The 21709-nt window shown below is 38.8% G+C and overlaps 3 protein-coding genes across 3 annotated transcripts; 1 reads left to right on the plus strand and 2 right to left on the minus strand.

Annotated features, from left to right (window-relative positions):
- Positions 1-2: 2 nt before the first annotated feature.
- Positions 3-4328, minus strand: Smp_035480 (hypothetical protein; the record flags this gene model as incomplete). Its single annotated transcript, XM_018793336.1, has 5 exons — positions 3-161; positions 1613-1696; positions 2989-3214; positions 3938-4072; positions 4255-4328. 5 exons carry the CDS (start codon positions 4326-4328, stop codon positions 3-5), a joined length of 678 nt encoding a protein of 225 aa, XP_018647859.1.
- Positions 4329-10864: 6536 nt separating this feature from the next.
- Positions 10865-16121, plus strand: Smp_035470 (putative dolichyl-diphosphooligosaccharide-protein glycosyltransferase). Its single transcript, XM_018793337.1, has 8 exons — positions 10865-11043; positions 11076-11186; positions 11221-11411; positions 11443-11537; positions 11570-11803; positions 13139-13410; positions 15423-15529; positions 15622-16121. The coding sequence occupies exons 1-8, from the start codon at positions 10908-10910 to the stop codon at positions 15772-15774; spliced, it is 1299 nt and encodes a 432-aa protein (XP_018647860.1). The 5' UTR covers positions 10865-10907; the 3' UTR covers positions 15775-16121.
- Positions 16122-20840: 4719 nt separating this feature from the next.
- Positions 20841-21197, minus strand: Smp_141260 (hypothetical protein; the record flags this gene model as incomplete). Its single annotated transcript, XM_018793338.1, has 1 exon — positions 20841-21197. The coding sequence occupies one exon, from the start codon at positions 21195-21197 to the stop codon at positions 20841-20843; it is 357 nt and encodes a 118-aa protein (XP_018647861.1).
- Positions 21198-21709: the final 512 nt, after the last annotated feature.

Raw genomic sequence — 21709 nt, forward strand, 5'->3', positions numbered from 1 at the left:
ATTCACTTCTTTAGTGTAAACGATAACTTTGGTCGAATTCGCTTTTTATTTAGAATAATTTCTTGTTCTCTTTTGATACGTTGGAGCTCTTCAGCTTCGCGTCGCTGACGTTCTTCGAGTTCACGTAATTCTGCTTCACATCGTTTGCGCTCAGCTTCTTCCTATACAGAAAAGTTAATAAAAAATTGCTTTCCTTATAGTACTCTAAATTTATAATATTTGTACTCTGACATGTAATTTAAGGTAAATAGAACATTTCACCAAAAATCACAATGCAAAGATTAGGTTGTTAGTTTCTCCAAGGTTACATACCATAGTTAGCAGATTAGACGGCAAATCCAACTGATGCATTACGACGCCTATAACAAGTAACACCATGAGATGTTGCAGAGTGGGGTCCGAAAATGTTAATGGCTGGAATTTGATTTTGTGTTTCGAGAAAGTCAAACGATCCCACAGAATTAAAGGGTCGATTCTCCAATGTTTAACAATAAATTCCAGGAAAATGAAGATAGAATTTCTGATTCATGAAATTTACGCTCAAGTCTTAATGAAAAAAACATTTCCGTCACATAAACTACAAACCCATATTTAAAGCTGAATTATACGTATAAAGTGTATTAAGAATGATGACAGGGTTGAATTGTGGTAAGAAACCTTTCCTGTTAGTAAGATGTTAACTTGTTAAACTGAATAAACACATTAACTCCATGTGTTTTCTTTGGGAAGATAATATGATAGTATAGACACTTAAGTACTGCTCGCAGATAGTGAAACCAGGGAGTAAATATCCCTGGTTGAATTCAATATGTATAAAATAAATAAACTGATAGAGTTGTCCGCTTGTATTTGCTAAAGTAATTAGGGCATTTTTATTCATGATGGACGCTGTTAGCGTGGACGCACCTAATACTTATCTTAATTTAACTAGCACCATTGAAATTTTTCGTAATGACTTCTTTCCATTGTATTATGAAATATGGTGACTGGATTGATGGACAACGTATGTTTTGTTTGAATGATCCAGTTTTGTACAACATCGAAGCAACTTTATCTTTGGTTAGTGGACGTTTAGCTGAGTTTGAAAATAACAAGTGAAGTAGTGTATTATTTTACAAAGAAGCATAACAGTTGTTTGGGTTAGAGAAGTGGACTGAATTAAGTGGCTATTTACCGGTCATGATCAATGTGACCTTAAAGAACGTTAGGTCCAAGTTTAAAGACGGCAGTAAACTAAACATCATCTACACTCAGTTCTTAGAACGAATGTGATAAAACTGCTAGTCTAGAATACCTATAATTTAACCAAGACAAATTTTTCGTTATAATAACAAAAACAAATTATGATAATCGAAAAGCTTATTGGTCGAATGTACTGAGGTCAAGTGTCGACTGTTCACAACCTCCGATAATTCAGTAAGAGGAAGCTGATACGCTCAGTTCAATATTTAAAACTATCAGGACAATTGATAAAACAAATCTTTCTGTAGTTGTAAAACGGTTGTCCAAAAAGTCCTTGCTTTTCTAATAACTTTGACAAGATACGTTAATTTATAAACGACGCCCATAACTTTTGAAAAATATACAAAAACACCACTGGGAGAATACGTACTTCCAAACGTCTTTGTTCTTCGAGTTCCCGTTCCCTCTCTTGAGCGAGACGCTCACTGACCTCTTTTAGTCGCTTTTCTTCTTCCTATGTTGGCAAAGAAACATGATTTAAAGTGAAAAAGCAACATTGAAACATATACTAGTTCGCCTTATGAACAAAGGATACAGTGACCACTGGTTACGCGCATTCAGCTTCATTCAATGTCGGTTCAGATCATATAAAGTAAGACCCCAAATGCCCTGGTACGGCTAGGAGTAGGGAGAGTCAGCTCTCGAAATGCTCTCACATGGCCACATGCATACAATCACTGCCAAGGAAGTCCTACTCACTGCCTTCTCGTGGAGAGGGTGTTGTTTACGAAATTGAGGACGAAAAGCGAATATACGGCGCTCTAACCGGGTTGGTGGATACGGAGGGGGATTTAAAAAACTCTGACTCCAAACCAATGATGCACATTGGCTTCAGGATCCTGATGGAACGAATGGCGTATGAGCCTGTAGTTGGTCACGGGCTACCATGGGACTGCATCTCCTGACGTTGCTCCACTACCTTGTGGATTAAACCTTTAGGTCGGAGGTTCCGGGTGTGGCTCCTTAAGAAAATCACCTGCTTCGATTTGGCCACCCGAGCATTATAACAGTCCACACACAAATCAAGTGGCTTGTGTGGAGCATATGTATTCTATGCCCATTCGTCCAAATAAAGTAAATCTTTATAGTAACATTATATTTTTCTTTGCTTTAGTCATTTTAAAATTTCGTACTGTACTTTTTGTTACGTAAAAACTCGAGCCAGTTTACCATTGTGCCGGTAAAAGTTATTTAATTCATTCGATTACTCAGTAATTAAGTACAGGTCTACGTAGTCAGCCATAAGCCATACTTAAAATTTAGGGTAGTGATACCATCCGACTGCTCATTTTACTGAGCTATGGTGTGACAACTCGAATCAATGTACGCGTATCAGGCTCTACATTGCTTATGACTGACTACGTACTAGATACTAAGTTTAGATACAACCTTGATAACCTGACTGTCAACCCCACAGACTTGATGGCTAAGACTAATCTTTTGAATTTTCAAACTACCCGTAATCTTTTTATCTCATGAACTATAAAGACGATGTCTAAATAATGTAAACCAACACAATTACTTTCGTCCTTAATCACATGGCTGCAATTATTGAAGAGTTATTTCAAAGCTTGTAACTATTTCGTTCGGAGCAGTCATACATCGGTATCTACTCTTTCAGACTTGATTTATGGCCTAATAATTTAAACTGTAATTCTAATGATTTCACCTTTATTTAGAGCCTCATCTAGACATATGGAACAGGAAAACCAGTCATTATGTCAGACGTTATATAAGAAAACGTACTTCGCGTCGTTGCAATGCCTCAGCTTCTTCTTTAGCTTTACGTTCAGCTTCTTCAGCTCTTCGACGTAATACCTCAGTACGTTCAGCCTCCACTCGTCGTTCAATTTCGGCATTAAACTGGACTCTTCGTAACACAAGTAACTTTGCAAGCTCAGAGTCCAAGTAACGCTCCAGGCGTCGAGCGACTTCCTCTTCAAGAAGTTTGGATTCTGCCCACCGTTGACGTCTGTAAGACGATAAAAGTTGAAAATAAGGTTTGACTAGACAATATATATTGATGAAGATTGCAAAACATTTACATTGAGAACGTGAAACCGCCTGGCGACCAGATAATAATATTGTAATGTCTATCGTTAAGTAAAATTATTGTATGAAATTCCTCGATTCATTTTAATGCGAAGCAAAACAGCAATTATTCAGGGTTAACCCTAGTACGTGTTAGTAGGAAAATTTGTGATTTTGGAAGTTTCTAGTGTGTTAATACATTTGATACGAGTTTATGGATGCTTGAACTGGAATGAAGACGTAGATTTTTAAAAAATTCAGTCCTATCTAAAAAAACAAGCGATGAAACTAACAAGCATGTATTTTGAGATTTTCTACGAGTTAAAATACTTTGCCAAACCCACGGTGTACCTTGTCATCCTTGGTGACCGAGTTCCCGAAGATTACACTATTCAGGTTTAAGAAATTCCGCAGGATGCTCCCCGACCGTATCATACACTTGAGTACTAACAGGTTGCCGTGTGAATTGACTTATTAGGTCATAAGACATTTAGACTCCACCATCTTTTAGATTATAAACAGGCAGATGCTTGGTTCTTGGTTTTTCTTAGTACTTGATGCCAATCAACTACAGGACTAGTATGTAAATAGCAGAATAAGAAAAATTGAACTTGGAAAGACTCGAACCATTTAAAAAGGCATAGCTTGGCTATGATGAACTTACAATATCCGGTCTTCTTCAGCTCTCTGTTCGTCACGCCTACGAATCTCTTCATTTCGCCCATTGCGTTTGATTTCACTGACTAAAAATGAACCAGGAGAACTGGTTTGACTTGAGGCACTGCTACTATTTCGGTGCCTGAAAAGATTCAATACAGGTACTTAAGTTCAGGTTGATGTAGACATCAGACTAATAAATCATTCGTACTTATTTAATCATCCTGGGGTTGCACTTCTGCGACTTCTTAAACGAAAGATATGGCTAGCTGTGCATGAAAGAAGTAAACACTTGACAAAACGAATTAAGTGCGCAACCCCAACCTTTTTCGAGGACGATCAGCACGCGATCTGGAGTGCATAACGGGAGAACCCGACGCACCACCACGATCAACCATCACTAGGACGGTATAGCGTTATGTTTGTATGGCGCCAATTCTACGCCATTGGTGCATTCCTTCAAAATGTAGAAGCCTAGTGAGTTTTAGTGGATATATGGAAATAGAACAAAGATATCTTCAGATCAGTATTTATCCCGATGCCTGTATAAATTAATAGGCTTGACTAAGGAGCACTTTACTAACGGGAAGTTTGGTCCCAACGTGATTTGCATTTCTCAAGCTTTTGCTGTGTTCTTGCTCAACAAAAGTACCGCTTTTGATCCAAGGAACCTATCATGAGGTTAACGTTTGGTAGATTACTTTTCTTTCTGAGTTTCACCTGAGTTAGTAGTTGACTCGGGTTTTGCCTCTGTTTACTACTCAGCTTTTCAGTTCACTCCGAGGCTAGTTTTAGTTTATCTTAACCTTGTGTATCACTCGTTTTTAGTGTACTGACTGTTGTTTTACAGTCGCCGACTTTTTCTAGAATCTGTTAAGCAATTTGTATCACCATAACCTTGAAGAATTCATGCGAGCGACCCGCATGCCTTTTGGCTGTTATCTCTGGCACGCAATGTGACAATTAAAAAGGTTGGTTCTGAGAAGTATGCACAGATCTTACGGTGACTGCTTACAACAGACTCAGTAGGTCGGATCGTAGGTGAATATGGATGCTTAGGTTTTGCTGAGCAACATCATTTTGGCAGGTCAACGGAAAAAGTCGTCAGCAATTCTGAGAAAAGGCAGTCCTAAAACGGGTAAACAAACGAAGAATCAGTGAAGACACATAATGATACTAGTGAGAACATGCCGAAACTCAGCACCATTATAATACTGACGGCACTAGATTCCCTAAGTAATCCTGGGTCCCCCAGCACAGGATCCTTGAATGCAACGGTGGTTCCCAAAAACTCTGTAGGTGATTGGACCCCGTCAACCAAGTTAAAAATCACCGTATGCGACCTTCTAAGAAGCAGAACATCCCAAGCGTTGTGGTGAAATCAACTGGTGATTTAGCCGTACAGTCAACCCATAAGACTGTCCAACCAGTCAACAAAGACCACAGGAATCTGAAACGCACTTCAGCCGCCAAACAACAAGGTCCTCAACATGAATATACCCGAAGACCTGGGAAAACAACTACGGTTTGCGATGATTCTCTCATAATCATGAACCTTAAAGACAACCCTGGCCTTCCCCTCAGTCTGCATAACAAAAATGACAGAACTCTCTGGGAAGAGTTTAACACGAAGCTCGAACTTCTTAAGACACTTTGATGATCACACGGCTCGTTCGGAGAAAGGACTCCAAGCATCAAAATAACCCTAGACTACTTCGAGTAACGTCTATTAATGCTGCCGACGTAGAGGATGTGTTACTGACTGGTCATTTACGGAAATGGGGTGAGAGCTTGAAGATACTGTCTTGTATACCGCATTCTGAGCGCAATCTCATCAGGAATATTACTAAGGAATTTCGCAAGAAGTTTTTCCGTGGAAGAAATATCATTGTGCAATGTGTGCCTCAAAATATGGATTTTAACCATACTAACTCTGATATTTGGGAATGGGAATTCATCAAGCAGTCCTTGAAGCTCAAAAATATATTGCCTTAACAAGTGGTGAAACTAGCGTAGAAGGGCGGGAATTTTAAACCTTGACTGACGAAGAATACCTTCACATCTTCCCAAATGGCGGCTGCAACTCTCGAAGCATTTCGTGCCAACAGACGTCGGTTGCCAACTGGAATCCATATGCATCCGGATAGGCCACACAATGCCAGAATCAGGCACAGATACAAGTTGGAGCTGACTGTGGACTGTCCAGATCGAAAAAAACGTAGAAAAGACAAGGGCTACTAACTCAGAAAATCCTGTGAAGACAGGTTACCTGTCTATTCACATAAGTCTCGTAAAAATAAACAGGACGGGGAAGCTCACAAGTTCAAATTGAGGATAAACTGCCTACATATGAACGTTGCGAGTTTACTACATAAAATGGATGGGCTGTGTGGGCTAATTAATGCCAATAATACTCATCTTATAGGAAGATCTGAAACATGGATATCTTGTCAATTCGCGGACCAGGGGCTAGCAATACCAAGATGTCTTTGTTTCACAATGACAGAAAAAAGAATGGGTGGGTTGGAGTGGCTTTATACTTGCGATCTTACCTGGAGGTACACGAAGTGCACAATCAAGAGTTTATCAATCTTGATGAATTCATATGATGCTCAGCAAGATTGTCTACCACCTTGATGTGTCTAGTCGGGGTCAACTACAGGGAGCCCGCGGCTGACATCGAGTATGACAATCGTATGCTGGAAGGATTATCTCGCTCTAATAGTCTCGGATTCACTCACATCCTAATTCTAGAGGACTTCTATCTTCCTAGAATCAATTTCACGGAACACAAGTACATTGGAGGTGAAAACTCCACTGAAGCTCGATTCTTCAACCTCACTGAGGATCTGGGACTAATCGAAAATGTCAAATCGGCAACTCGTTGGAGAAACAGTCAGACGCTGGTGACCTTAGACTGGGTATTTACAAACAAAGAACTCCTAGACGATCACCTCTCAATCCTGGTTCCCCTGGGGATAAGCGACCATGCCGTCATAGCCTTCAACTTCACCAGCGAAACTGAGCTAAGACATCTAACCGACAACAGGGGGTGGAATTTCAGACAGTTGAATGCGTCAGCTTTACAGGACAATCAACAGGAAGTGGACTGGGAAGTAAATCTCAATTTCATGTGGATGCCCATTGGAATTTCTCACTGCACACGATCTTATGTGCTACAAAGCATTTAGTTCCTTAAACAGTCCCCAAAATCCACAAGCAATCTACAGTCATCGAGAACCGCACTCTTCGTTTGCTAAGCCATAAAAGGCACTACTTGGTGGAATACAAACGAACTGATAACAACGGCGCATACCGGGAATTCAAACGAATGAGGAACATATGCACAAAGGCAGTAAGAGAGGAAAGGCTTTGGTACCAGATAAAACTTATCGACAAATTTATTTTCCAATCCGAGAAGCTTATTCTGTCATGCAGCCTCCCTTCAGCAAGCCAAAACTGGAGTTTCCCGACCACTAGGTCCTAATGACCCGCCCGACAACGACGGTGATGCCACCAAACTTCTGGCTGAACAGTACTCTCAGACATTTCAACAGACTTACACTAACTTTATTGATGAAGGCTTCATCTGCAACTCCACCGGACTTTCGGAAGTGAGCCTGAGCGCTCACCTGGTGTAGCGGAGACGGTAGTACCAAAAAAAACACTTCTGATCTAGATATGGTTCATTCTACTATATTGAGGGGAGCAGCTTGAGTCTTGGCCACACCGCTTAGTGTGATGTTCTCGCATTAGTCAAGCCGAAGCAAATTAATAGAAAGTTGGGAGCTGGCTCACATCACATCAATTTTAAAGAATTATGGTGTCCCTGATATGCGATGGTATACACGACTATTTATTATCCATAAATTTTTTCTCACCATAATAGCATGGTTTCAGAAAAATTCACTCTTGTATAAATAACCTGCTGACTGCGGTGGACAGATGGACAACTATCCTTGATCGCAAGGGGAAGGTTGACATCATTAACTTAACTTCTTAGAAGCTTTTGATAGAGTCAACCATATATGCCTTGTCAATATGCTCAAATGAATAGGTAGCAAATCACCTTTAATTGACTGGCTAACTTCATATCCAAAAAATCGACATTTTAAGGTCAAGGTTAACCTCAAATCCTCTCAGGTTATGGAATGTCCTGGTGGAGTCCCCCAGGGTTCAGCACTAGAACCTCTTCTTTTCTTGATTTATATAAGCGATCATCTACAACAGGTATTGTCAGATTTATTACTTTTCGCTGATGATATGATACTCTCGAGATTACGTAACCATGAAGATGAATTGGCACTTCAGGAGGATCTAAATCGGCTTCAAAGTTGGGCAGATGACAACGGATTTACCTTTAGCACTTCAAGGTGTAAAGTAATCCATGCTGCAGACTACAGTTACAACTTAGGCAACTCCCCTCTAGAGGTATCCCAGGTTGAAAAAGATCTAGGAGTGCTGGTGCCCCACAATTTGAAGTCTTAAGCTAACTGCACATAATCTTCAACAGTTTTATTCTTCCCCATTTGGTGTACGGAAACATAGTATTTCCTCCCTCCCTCCAAAAAGATAAGAACACTCTGAAACGTATCCAACGGCTAGCCACGAAATCAGTTCGGGGACTCAAATTCAAACATTATGAAGAGCGCCTCCAATCACTTAACCTTTACCCGTTACAGTATAGGTGTTTTAGACGTGACCTTCTTATTACTTACAGCATCCTTAACGCTTCTCGTCATCCTCTTAAACACCTACTTTAGCTCAGTCACAATACTAACCTAAGAGGTAACACCTAGAAACTGGAGACTCAACATAGCAGAACAGACTGCAGACACATCTTCCACCCCTTAAAAGTTGTCAAATGCTGGAATTCGCTGCCGTTTGAGCTAGTCCAAGCGACTTCCCAGGAGTTCTTTAAGAGGAAACCTGACTTATTCTTAAGGAATAAGGATAACATCTTATTAGTATTTACCAAATTCTTTTTCGGCCCAACAGTACCTTTTGTGGCTTAGCAAACGAAGAGTGCGGTTCTTGATGATCGGAGGTTGTTTGTAGCTTTTTGGGACCATTTGAGGAACTGAATGCTCAGTAGCACATAAGATCGTGTGCAGTAAGAAATCCCAATGAGCATCCACTTCAAGTTGAGGGTGAACATCCCAATCCACCTATTGTAGATAGTCATGTAAAGCTAACACACTCAACTGTTTGAAGTTCCAGCGCCTGTTGTTAGTGAGATATCTTAGATCAGTTTGGTTGACAAAACTGAAGGATAGGACGGCGTGATCACTTTTTCCCAGAGGAGCCAGGATTGAGAGGTCGTCGACTAGGAATTCTTCATTTGTGAATACCCAGTCTAAGGTCAACAGTGTCTGACTGTTTCTCCAACGAGTTGCCGACTTCACAATTTCGAATAATCCCAGGTCATCGATGAGGTTGAAGAACAGAGCTTCAGTAGAGTTGTCACCTCCAATGTACTTGTGTTCCGCGAAATTGATTCTAGGAAGATTGAAGTCCCCTAAAATCAGGATATGAGGGAATCCGAGACGCGTAGAGCGGGTTAATCCTTCCAGCAAACGATTGTCATACTCGGTGTCGGCAGTGGGCTTCCTGTAGATGACTCCGACCAGACACCTCGAGGTGGTAGACAATCTTGCTTAGCACCATACTGACTCATCAAGATTGAGAAACTCTCGGTTATGAAGTTGATGCGCCTCCAGGCATGACCGTATGTATAAAGCTACCCCACCCCCCATTCCTGTTTTCCTGTCGTCGCGAAATAAAGACATTCCGGGTATTGCTAGCTCCTGGTCCGTAAACTGAGACGTTATCCAAGTTTCGGATATTCCTATCAGATGAGCATCATTAGCGTAGCTAAGATCACATAGCTCATCCAATTTGTTTGGCAAACTCTCGGCGTTCGTGTATAAGCAGTTTATGCTTTCAATTTGGAACGCGTGAGCTTCTTCCTGTGTGTCTATATGAGCCTTGCGTGGGTGGACAGGTAGCCTATCTATACAATGTTTAACGAGTTGGTAGTTCCTGTCCTTTACACGTTTTTTTTATGATCAAGACAGTCCACGAGTGGAATTGTCAGCTCCCGCTTTCGTTTATGCTTGATCCTGCTGTCGTAGGGCCTATCTGGATGCATATGGATGCCAGTTGGCAACCGACGTTTGTTGGCACGCAATGCTTCCAGAGTTGCAGTCGCCATGTGGGAGGAGGGGAAGGTTATCTTCAATAGCCGGGGTCCAGAGTCTCCGTCTCTCTTGGCTATTCTCGTCACCTGTTGGGCCAGTATGATCTTGAGTTTCAAGGAATGCTTGACGAATTTCCATTCCCGAATATCAGAGCTAGCTTGAGTTGTGTCCATATTTTACGGTACACCTTGCACAATGATATTTCTTCCGCGCAAAAACGCCTCGCGAGATTCCTTAGGGATGTTCCGGACGAGATTTCGTTCAGAATACGGTATGTCGGGCAGTATTCGTACGTTCCTATCGGATTTCGGTAAGTGACTCGCTATCAGGACGTCCTCTACGTCGGAAGCATTCTTAAGTGTAACACGAAGCAGCCTCGGGTGGTTTTGGTGGTTAGAGTCCTTCCCGCGAGTGAGTCCTTTTCAAACTAGTTTCTGTGAGCAGAAGGATTTAATTCCAGAACTGATAGCGATGTTATCGGCAACTGACGCCCTCAAGAGAAAAGTAAAACGCTTACATATGGTTCAGTAGTATCGATAGATCTTTTAGCCGAAATTATTGTTTCCTACTAATACACTATGTTCCTGAACGATGAGAGTGAGGATTTGTGTGCCCTGCTATAAAAGAATCAACTTTAACGTTTTAAAAATAAGTCTCAAGTGACTTTTTATTCTTATCTTTTACTCAATAACGTTAGAAGTCACTATACCATTGAGTTTTGAACATAGGTCTTTGCGTACGTCAGCTTGGCGCCGGTACAACGTCATTATTCAAATAATGTGGTTGCTCTTACTGCCGCTATTATTTTCACCTTTTGTGGCTAGTTATGAAGATAAATCGAAAAATCTACTAGTGCTTCTGGAAAATGTGTATATTAAGGAGACTCATTCAACTTTTTTAGATATGTTAACAAGTAAGTTCGAATAGAGTTATAATATGAATTAGACAGGGGTTATAACTTGACCACGAAACTTGCTGACGAGTCATCTATTTCACTAAAATACCTTGGGGAATATTTATACTCGGGTCTAATTATTTTAGCCCCATCTGTTAGCGGTGCGTCCAGTTTATCGCTAATTTATAATACTAGAGTTTGGGGGTACATTAAGCGTTAGAGAAATAACCAATTTTATCGACGATGGCGGGAACCTCGTTGTAGTCGCTGGCCCCAATGTAGGTGAATCTATTCGAGAGTTAGGAAGTGAATGCGGGGTGGAGTTTGATGAAGAAAACACCCTTGTTATCGACCATTTCAATTTCGACAAAAGAGATGATGGTTTAGTAAGTTTTTATAATACATTAATATTCATAGCACTCTTTAATCACTGTGCCTGTAAATAACCTAGTCAAGAGCAATGTGATAACTGGGGGGAAAGTTGGTGCACCTTTGTTATACCGTGGGATAGGGTAATTCTATGTATATGTTTTAACTGTGATAGTATTTCAGCTGATCAAACTAACCCTTTACTCATTGATGTCTTACATGGATCGAAGACTTCTTATAGCTATAACCCAGACAAAACAATAATAGATTATCCAAATACTGTCGGAACAAACACTCAACTGATCACAGCATTACAAGCAAGAAATAATGCTCGTGCCTTGTTCATTGGTTCGTTGGATTTTTTGTCGAACTCGTTCTTTGAATCAACCGTTGAAACGGAGTCTCATAAGTAAGTTCGAGAAAAGTTAATATGCTCGGTGGATATTTTGCATATTAATATCAGTTATCGTAATAGCTTTGGCCACTCAGATTTTAAGATGATTCGTTAATTACGAATAAAACATTATGATGCTCCTTAAGCGGTTTGAGTTATGAACTTAAATGACTACATCACTGACCAAGATCGCCTAAAACTAATTTTCCCGAATTAGATAAAGACTGTTTGCTTTTTTCTTTGCTGGCCATACCAGTAATACTTTGTTTTTTAAGCATACAAGTTTTCCTAGATTATATTGAGGTTCTCTTCACTACCAATCGCTTAGGTTCGGCAGAACTAAAACATACTAAGTATTCAACACGCTCAACTACACTTATAACGTTAAAAAGTAGCCAAAGCCAATATTGATACAGTGCTTGCGGAGGGGTGTAAACATGAAATCTAAACACCCATCGCCATTTGTAGAATTAAAAATTCTTTATTCATTGTTGAAATTATTACCTAACATGACTACGTAGGTTACAGATTCTCTTGATGACTAGTTTCCAACACTGACAGATTTTCTTCTAATCATGACTAAACTAGGCGACGTTAGTGAATTCAGATATCTGTTACTGTTATAGAATATTGTTTTAGGTGTTAGTATGTCGGAAAGAATCCTTGTCGATAGCTGATACCATGTGGTCAACCGACGGCTCCTCGCAAGACCTTGTTATAAGCGCAAATGCCCTAGTTAATATTATAAGAGAAATTATCTAACCAGCTAAACAGAGTTTACTTTAGCTGAGTAACGTTCTTGTACACAAAATATTGGATACAAAGTAAAAATGATTAATTTCGTCTCATAAGTGATCAAAGAACACGAGTCTTTTAGGACATTCACGGATCAGTCATTGCCAGAAGTTAATCACAGACATAATTTAACATGGTTACTTCAGATGACACCTCAAGTGTTGTCCGAGTACGAGTGTTTTCGCGGAGGCGTTTTAGTCATATGATGTACTTTTTACGTCTTTCTGTGACAGATTAACCTGAAACTTTTTGGTCAACAGTTCAATGATCAACACATTTAGATGGTGAATATGCCTGTATTCCAGAGTCTGGCATAAAGTATGCGCGACCATTATCTTGTACAGTAGTTCTCATCATGAAATATTGCCGTGAATGTGTTAAATTACCTTTTTAATTTCAAAATTGAAATATTTTACATCGGCTATATGTTTTATTTTTTTAAGTAAATATGTTTTGTACATTAGCCTGTATCCAATCTTGTGTTAGTTCGACTTATTTTGCGATTATTATCTCACACTTGATCTTATTTCATTTTAAATGTCTGTTATTGTACAGGGGTGTTGTTTGTGGCAACCAGGTGCTTACTGACAATCTGTTGCGATGGGTTTTGGGTGAGCGTGGTCAGCTGCGACATACTTATGTGAAACATCACCGAGTGGGTGAAACTCTCCCACCTAGCCAGTATACAATTTTGGATGACGTTGTTTACACCATCAAAATAGAAACAAAAGACGATAACGGAAATTGGGTTCCTTTCAATGCAGACGATGTCCAGTTGGAGTTTGTGCGAATCGATCCATTTATCAGAAAGAAAATGGAACACAAAAGTATGTTAGTTAGCTTATTATTTTGTTTGGATATTTGTAACTTCACTTTTGACATTAATTTGCTGTGCTAGTAGCAAAATATACAAACATAGGTTTGTAATGATTCTTACACCGAATATCAAGCTCATTTTATGGGATAATTCGCAACATATTCTCTACTCTTATGGTGCAATTCCCGTCAATAAGAACCTTTGCAGTATTGTCTGTGCTTGTATTCTATCCACAAAGTGATACAAGTTATAACAAGTAAATACTAAGCTTATTATCACCCTTTTATTTGAAGGGTTTGGGGTTCATAGAGTAAAATTACTTCCTACTTGCTAGACTAAAAGAATAATAATAAGCTTAGAATCATTGAAAAAACTAGGTTTTGGAAGTTCGTCTCCGTAGTTGAAGTTTGTGTAATAGTTAACCTTATGCTTTTTTTTTTATCTCAGAACAATTATAAACTGGTTATAAGGAGGATTTTAGGGATTATTACATTTATCGATAGTTAATACTTTGTGTTTTTTGTCAACTGAAGTTCATCGCCACTTCCAAGTAAAAGTAGTGTAAGTTTTTTCGTTGTAGTACAAAGTGTATCATAATCGTTAGTTTAGTCATCCTTTCTAAATCCTCGTTTTGCCTGCTGTAAACATGTTCGTCGGCTTTTACAATAAGATTTCGAAGTACAAAATAGCTTAAAAAGCAAACTAAGTAAATTTTTAGAATGAAGCTTTAACCTGTTAGATACAATACAGACTTAATCATTAATTAATTTAGTCCAATTACCCAAAGATTTTACCGAAACATACGTCCCTAACGTGTTAAATGCGATTCAACTTCATCATAAGCTACTTCAGGTTTACAAAAAGTACTCTTTATTGGTGAATTATGTTCATCCACGAGGTTAAGATGGGATCTTCATTTATTTAACTTTGTAGCATGTTCTTCTTGCTCAGTCATCAGTTTCCTTCAAAGAAGCACACATATAAGGTGTAGCCCGGGTATAGTGTTTATTGTAGGTCCAGTAGTTTAGTTAATTCCGTTTCAAGTCCTTGTTGCTTTAAGTCTAACCTCCCTAATTTTAATTTACTGCTTTCGCTGCATGTATTTAAATGTTATATTTCTCATTAGTGATGTCCATTTATTATAATCGTACAACAAAATCTTGGGATTCCACTTCCTTAGCTCAGCTTGTGTAAACTGGTTGTTAACTACACTTGTCTTGGAACTCTCGTCAGCCGTGATAGGTCAATAACTGGTATCAGTATGGATACGGAAAGCCTGTCCGGTTCTTACCGATTGGCGATACCCGTGTTGTAGACAAGATGTTAGTCTACCTTATGGTGAAGTATATTGCTCAGGAATTCACTCTGGATCACCTAATGGTTTTAAAACGGCACAAGAAGGTATTCGATCACGATTTCCTTCAAACATTTCTTGCTTATGGTATGCGTAGTGCCAAGGTTAAATGTATAGTTTGAGATAAAGATGGAAAACTGGTTAATTGGGTTGTAAGTCTTCATCAACTAAGGTAATCGGGTTATATGCCTCGTCTACCATCTACTCTGACACACTGTACTGGCTGCCATTGAACCAGGTTAAACAAGATCTAGAGGCTGGATCATAAAATCATAGTATAAGTCTATAAATTTTTTGCTGATTTTATCCATACTAGGAAATGGAGACTCAAAATCCATCCCAATATTCCAAATTTATTCACTACTCATCTAATTCCTAGGTTTCGATATTTTATAATTTGATTCCTTTATTTCACCCCTGGAATCGAATTCCTTGGATTTGGTTTCTTACTACCATTTATGTAACTTTTATTTTTATGTCTATAGTATTCATCTTGGTAGTTCTTTCTAGTTGTGATGGTATGGTATAGATGTGCTCAACAAAATAGTGTTATATAACTCTTATAACTAATGTGTACCTCCAAGGACTTACATAGTTGTTTTTTTCTCATTTTATTTGACCAACATTATGTTTCTAATCTGAATTTTCCATTCGTCACGTTTTTGTAGATGGTGAATACCAACTTGTTATGAAACTACCTGATGTGTACGGAGTATTCAAATTCGTAGTTGATTATTATCGTGTTGGCTATACACACCTATTAAGTGTCACACAAGTAAGTCCTTAGTTTTCTAGTTTTTGCACTATCCACCCTCCCAAATATTCTGATCTGAGATCTGAATAATACATTTATTTTTTCTCACACAGGTTCCTGTTCGTCCATTTACTCATACACAATATGAACGATTCCTCGTGGCTGCTTATCCTTATTATAGTAGTGCTATATCAATGATGATTGGCCTAATATCATTTAGTTTTGTATTTTTGTATTTAAAAGATGACAAAGAAAAAGGTGAATAAGAGAGATCTCGACAACAACGCTTTGTGTGATGTATATGTGTGTATTTTTGACACTTCCTTTTTCGAAAACAATTTCACGTTTGTATTGTATGAAAATAAAATCTAATTTTACTATCTTGTTGTGTAGATTAGGTATTTATTTTTGATCTAATTTACAGTGGCTCTTTATTCTTTTGTTAATCCCTGCTACTCATTCTCAAGTTTGTATTATATGTGCTTTTGAATCAAAGCTTCATTCTTATTATTTCGAACTAGATTACATGTGTTATTTTATTCTGTATGGTTAAAGCATATACTTGGTGTTTTCTTCACATACTCTATTTTGAGTGAAAAAAATATCTATGTTGACAAACGAGTTCATTTAAGGGTGATAATTTCCCCGTTATGTTATAACTTGTAGCCTGAAATCCCTGTTAACTTATAACGTGATAATACCGCCAACTAGAGAGCAGTGATTTATCGATCGAACCAATGACGCACAAAACCCGTGCGAGCAGTCTAGCGTACTTATCGTCCTGCTTTCTGCCTAGCCCAGCCAGTCGTGTCCAGAACACGAATCTCAGCCTCTGGTATGAATCCCTTATTTCAAACATACTGGGTTTATATACCAAACAGACAGACTACATCGTACCACAAAATAGGAAACAACCTTTGTACAAGATTTAGCCAAATGTGGCTGTGAATAAAGGAGATAGTAAGTGATAGGCAGGGCATAACTCAAGAATGGTTAGTCGTATAATGAAAGTTCATAAATCAAAATAAAACTCATAATAAGAGGGACATGAATGTGAATAGATTAGTTGTTTAACAATGAAACGATGAAAATATACGCGCAGTATTGGTCCATAAACGGATCCCTAAAGTTGCCATTCATTATTCTTGTCGGGACGTAACACGTTACTTTTATGTAAAAACACAAAAATCACGTATTTCTCAAACTTGCATTTTGGGGTCGTTTACTCATAATATGTACTTATTGGTGGTTTTAGCAGTCTAGAGATCTTTATGAATCAACCTCGAAAATAACCAACGTCTGTTAGTCTTGGAGAGGTGCTTTCCCTACTAAATTTCGAAAAGTTATTTTTTTACACTACCTTTTAAAGGTACAAGTAAACTATCGCATTGAGTCAAATAGATTGGAGGTGATGTGCCTTAGGTTTTTGCGCGAAGTATCCTATTATCGGTTATGCAAGAACTGAATATTATTTACTACTGTTCGGTTACTGAGTGGGAACGAATGTGGGCGATTTTCTAAAGGACGATGAGAAAGTAGTAGGCTTTTCCGGAGAAATGTAATGAATGACAAGTAGAATTGAAATGCATTCAAGATTTTGAAATCTATAGATTTCCCGATGCAGTGCACTTCTATTTAGTGGTAAAACACACCAGTTTATCATTGCAATTTTAGACACTTAATCTGGGACCATTTAGGTTTCTCCAAGCCAGCTGATTGTGTGACAAGAATTTGACAATGTGAGGTTGACGAAATCGAAGAGTATAACCGTTGACTTTAATAAATTGTTTTTTGGCTCGGGGTAGTAAACCCTGTGTTAGAAAACGTTCCTGAAAAGTAGGTTAATATTATCAGTGATATTAACCGGTGCCGAGCATATCTTTATATGTGAAATTTCGTCACAGAAAATACCATATTCTAAATAATTTATCAAAGTAGGGCGTAAAGATGCTTTCAACCCAAGAAAATATTATTTTATTGATAATGAAGCTTTAGAGACGATGTAGTTTTTATCAAATGTTTGTGTAATAGTTCCTAGATTTTCTGATACTGGAAAATTGCTGTGCTGATGCGTTTACAGTTGTTTATACGAATTTTTGTCATTACTCATCTTTTGCTTAAAACAGTATCCTGTTACAATGGAAAGAAGTGAACACTTGTTAGTTGTCTTATGATCTTTATTTTGTTCCTTGGTGTTGACTGGTCTTTAAGTCATGGTTATGGTGCTTTTGTGGAGATGGGACTATAAAACATATTTTGTAAACAATTTTTCAGTTTTTGCATGTATTTTGTGCATTTTCATATTCTATACATTTAGCACTAAACAATTGTACTTGTTGTTTAAGTGTATTACTTTGAACTCTCGTTAATTGACTTCCTTCCGTTTTAAATACAACATATCGCGACATTGTACCTGCTCCTCAATAAATACACTCTAACACACACCTGCATCGTTCTGCTATGTCTACAAATATGTTAAATGAATTATTATTGAATATCATCTACATTTATAGACAATTGTGACGCTCTTATTACATTCTACGCTTGGTAAATCTACTGAAGCCATATCGTCCATATTGGAATTATTAATCTTATATAATTGTGGATTATCGGTACCAAACTCAATCGAACACGCAACAGCCAGTCAATTTAAGTAACGTCCCCTAACTTTTATTTATGTGTTATTAACTTATAAACAGTTGTTTTCGTCTAGTATTGTTGAGTTCTGTGGGCTAAATGGCTTATTCTTGAGTTTTTCTTGTTGTTCTGGACGACACTGTTAGCGCTTACTTCATATAGAAGTAGTCACTAAGGCACTCAGCTGAGCTGTAAATTTTTTCCATTATTCTACCGTTGCTAACTGTATCTATAAAGACAAAAGAAAGTAACTGTATTGTAATTAGGTGTTGTACATCTACAAGTAACGAAGTGAAATATATGTGACTATTCTTGATAATCATTTCGCAAGTTCACGTGGGATGAATGACTAAGATGTTGCTTTTGAATTAGTAGCAGTTATGAGAAAAAGGTTTTCCCGGGTTAGAGGTTTTTAACAAAGTTGTTCTCTAGGGCATGGGGTTGCAAACCCCATACCCAAAAATGAGATCGTCAGTCAATCTAGGGGATCCACAGGGTTCTAACAACCAGAGCAAAACTTTTCGCACGCACATGGAATGTCTGGACAATGTGAGAGACCGGATGACCTATCAAATAGCTGCGGGAATGAATACATACAACTTGGTAGCTCTCGGAATGAGGGAAATCCATTGAACCCAAGCTGGACAGAGAAGATGAGCTTGATGAGAGGCGCGTTTGTACTTTGGTCATGAGAAAGAAAGTGAGTCGCACATACAAGGAGTTGCATTGGTGATGTCCAAAGAGGTACGAAAAGCACTTGTGGGATGGAAATTTCATGGGTCCAAGATCGTAGAAGTGTAGTGGTAAATAAACCTCAAAATCAATATCTCTGTGAGTCTACGAATATACACGCAAAAACCTCATGATAGCAAATGAGTATTGCAAGCGAAAAATGTTCTCGGTGAAGATATATGGATGCCCATTAATAAAATCGAGTTTGTTGAGTGTTTTATTGTAACTACTGAGCTTGTATCGTTAAGTGTGTGGTGGTAAATAAATCCTTAAAATCAATATCTCTGTGAGTCTTTGACATTTGCTGACCGCATTAGTTTTACTGGACTGACCTGACTGAAAGCAATTGTTCGCTCATCTGCACCAGATCACGAATGGGTACGCCGTGCTACTCATCTCCTACAACAGTTAGTCAGCCTAAATCAAACACTTCTCAAGATGTCGATAGCCTTTCAAATATATCTTCGAACATCTTCACTCCAGACTTATGATTTGACTGGTCGGCATGCTTCTATTATAAAGATGTTACTGTTGAAAGCGTTGTTAAACTCCGAATACTTGTAACATTTTTAAAACCATCATTCACAGTAAATCTTATCCAGTGTTATGTACCCACCACAGATAGCAATGAAGATGATGTAGATAAGTTTCATGAGAGGCAGCAGTTTATCGTAGAGATGTGTCCAGAAAAGGACCTGAACATCCTGATGGGAGATCTAAAGTCCAAATAGACAACACTAGGTATGAAGGTGTCATGAGACGACGCGGGTCGGGAGACAGGAACGAGGATAGTGAGAGATCTTCAAATTTGCGTGCACTCAACTGTCGCACTATATGTAGGAGTTAACTGGTCTTACTGATGTTCTACCGGAAATGTAAACGCGATACTGGAGATCCCAGAGTTTATGTGGAAGCTATAGTCAGAACAATAACAACTTCGCTTTAAATTCCATCTGTTTCTTAACGTGAAAACAATTTGGTTAGTACAATAATCAAGGGAATTACAGTCATTAAGTGAAACGCACAAACATACCGACCAGTGTTGCTTGTCCTATTGAAATGGATAAAAGTTATGAGTCACACGAATATAATAAAATAATGATGTCCTTCAATTGGTAGGTCACGTGCAACAGGGACAGTTTACAGACACATCAGAGCAGATTAACGTGGTGGGAGCTTAATAAACGATTTGATTGGTAAGTTATGGACATAACTAACATCCCTCCAAGAGGACACCACATTCAAGTCTCTCTACTGTCGCGTTCAAATAATCGACCTCTTCCAGTAGGCACGGGTTCCATATATCCTGGCTGATCTCTTCGGTTTCTCTCTTCAATCGAACTGTTCTCACTCGTCCGTCAAGACCATAATTGACCTGTCTAACTATAGCTTCCAGCCACAGGTTTCTCGGTGGGCCAAAATTGTTTACTAACACTAAATCTTCCGGTTGTAGATTCTTTCTCATGTCCAACCACTCATATCTCGCCTGAAGGGTTGGTAGGTACTCCCGTAACCATCTGTTCCAGAAAAGGTTGGTTAGTTGTTGAGCTTCCTTCCATCTCCTGTTATATAAACACGTTTTACTCATCCGTGCTTCGTCGAATGATACGCCTCTGTAAACTAACAATAACCTTTTTGGCTTGAATACATCCAGATTATCACTGTCACTAACTAGCTTTATGAGTGGTCGATTGTTCAGTATTCCTTCAGCCTCTATTAAAAACATCCCCAAGGACTAGTCCGTCAAAAACTTCTGAAACAATAGTGATCGTCAAATCCTTATTGACTTTATGACGCCTTCCCATACAGCGCCTCGATGACTAGCTCTCGAAGTGTTAATGTGCCATTTACAACCTATTTACAAAGAGGTATTTGCTTTCTTATTGTGGCCTCAACTGCATACAATCTGTCTTTGAAGCTACCAGATGCACCCTTATTCCCAACTTGTACAAAGGCGCCTTTCTCAACACCGTGTACGGTAACACGGTGAATACATTTTGCCTGTTTCTTCGTCTCCATAGTTGTTGGCCTCTTCGTTACAGTGGTCTTCGGCTTCTTCTGTCCTAACTCTCTGCTCGGTGACTTTCTTTTGCTTTTTTACGGTTGATTTAGGTTTATTAGCAGATGGTACTTTAGTTTTTGGTTTAGCAGATTCGGGTTTAGCATGAACAATTTTCTCTTCGGCTAATTGTCTCTGTACACGCTTAGCACTTTCCTGCGTACAGAGTTGTGTATTAATGTGGGAAATACTACTACTGCCTTTCCGCTCTTCCCGCTTCCTGTGTAACAAGGTATGGTGTCTCCAACCACATCCTTCCATGGCACATGGTCTCGGTACTCAACAGTTTCTTGCAATGTGTTTCGCCTCCAGACAGACATTACATTTCTTCTTCTTTAATACAAAGTCTATCCTTTCGTTAATATACTTATCTATAAGCCTTTCCCATCGGCCTATGGAGTGGTTTCCAGTTCGCAATAAACATGACAACACAAGAGTGCTTGGTCTTACAGTGAAGGGACATCCGATTCATTCGTACTGGCAAACATTACTCTCGCCCTAAACTCTGGATCAAGGTTTCTTTCAGTAACAACAACCAACTGCCGTTGGTTGCGATTAGAGGGATCTCCGCTGACAAGTAATCCGTATCTGGAATTAGCAATATCCGACTGCTATTTCACAAATTCTCAAAGGTCCATAAATAAAGGCTCTCTATCTGTCTCAAGAGTTCTACATGACACCTCCCACTCTCTTAGTAAGTGTCGTGGGAGTTCCAAAAACATATCCTCTATAGCCTGTGTGTAATTCAGATGGGATACATAGTTTATCTGTCG

The sequence above is a fragment of the Schistosoma mansoni genome, chromosome 1 (assembly GCF_000237925.1).
Source record: "Schistosoma mansoni strain Puerto Rico chromosome 1, complete genome".
In the NCBI taxonomy this organism is placed as follows: Eukaryota; Metazoa; Platyhelminthes; class Trematoda; order Strigeidida; family Schistosomatidae; genus Schistosoma; species Schistosoma mansoni.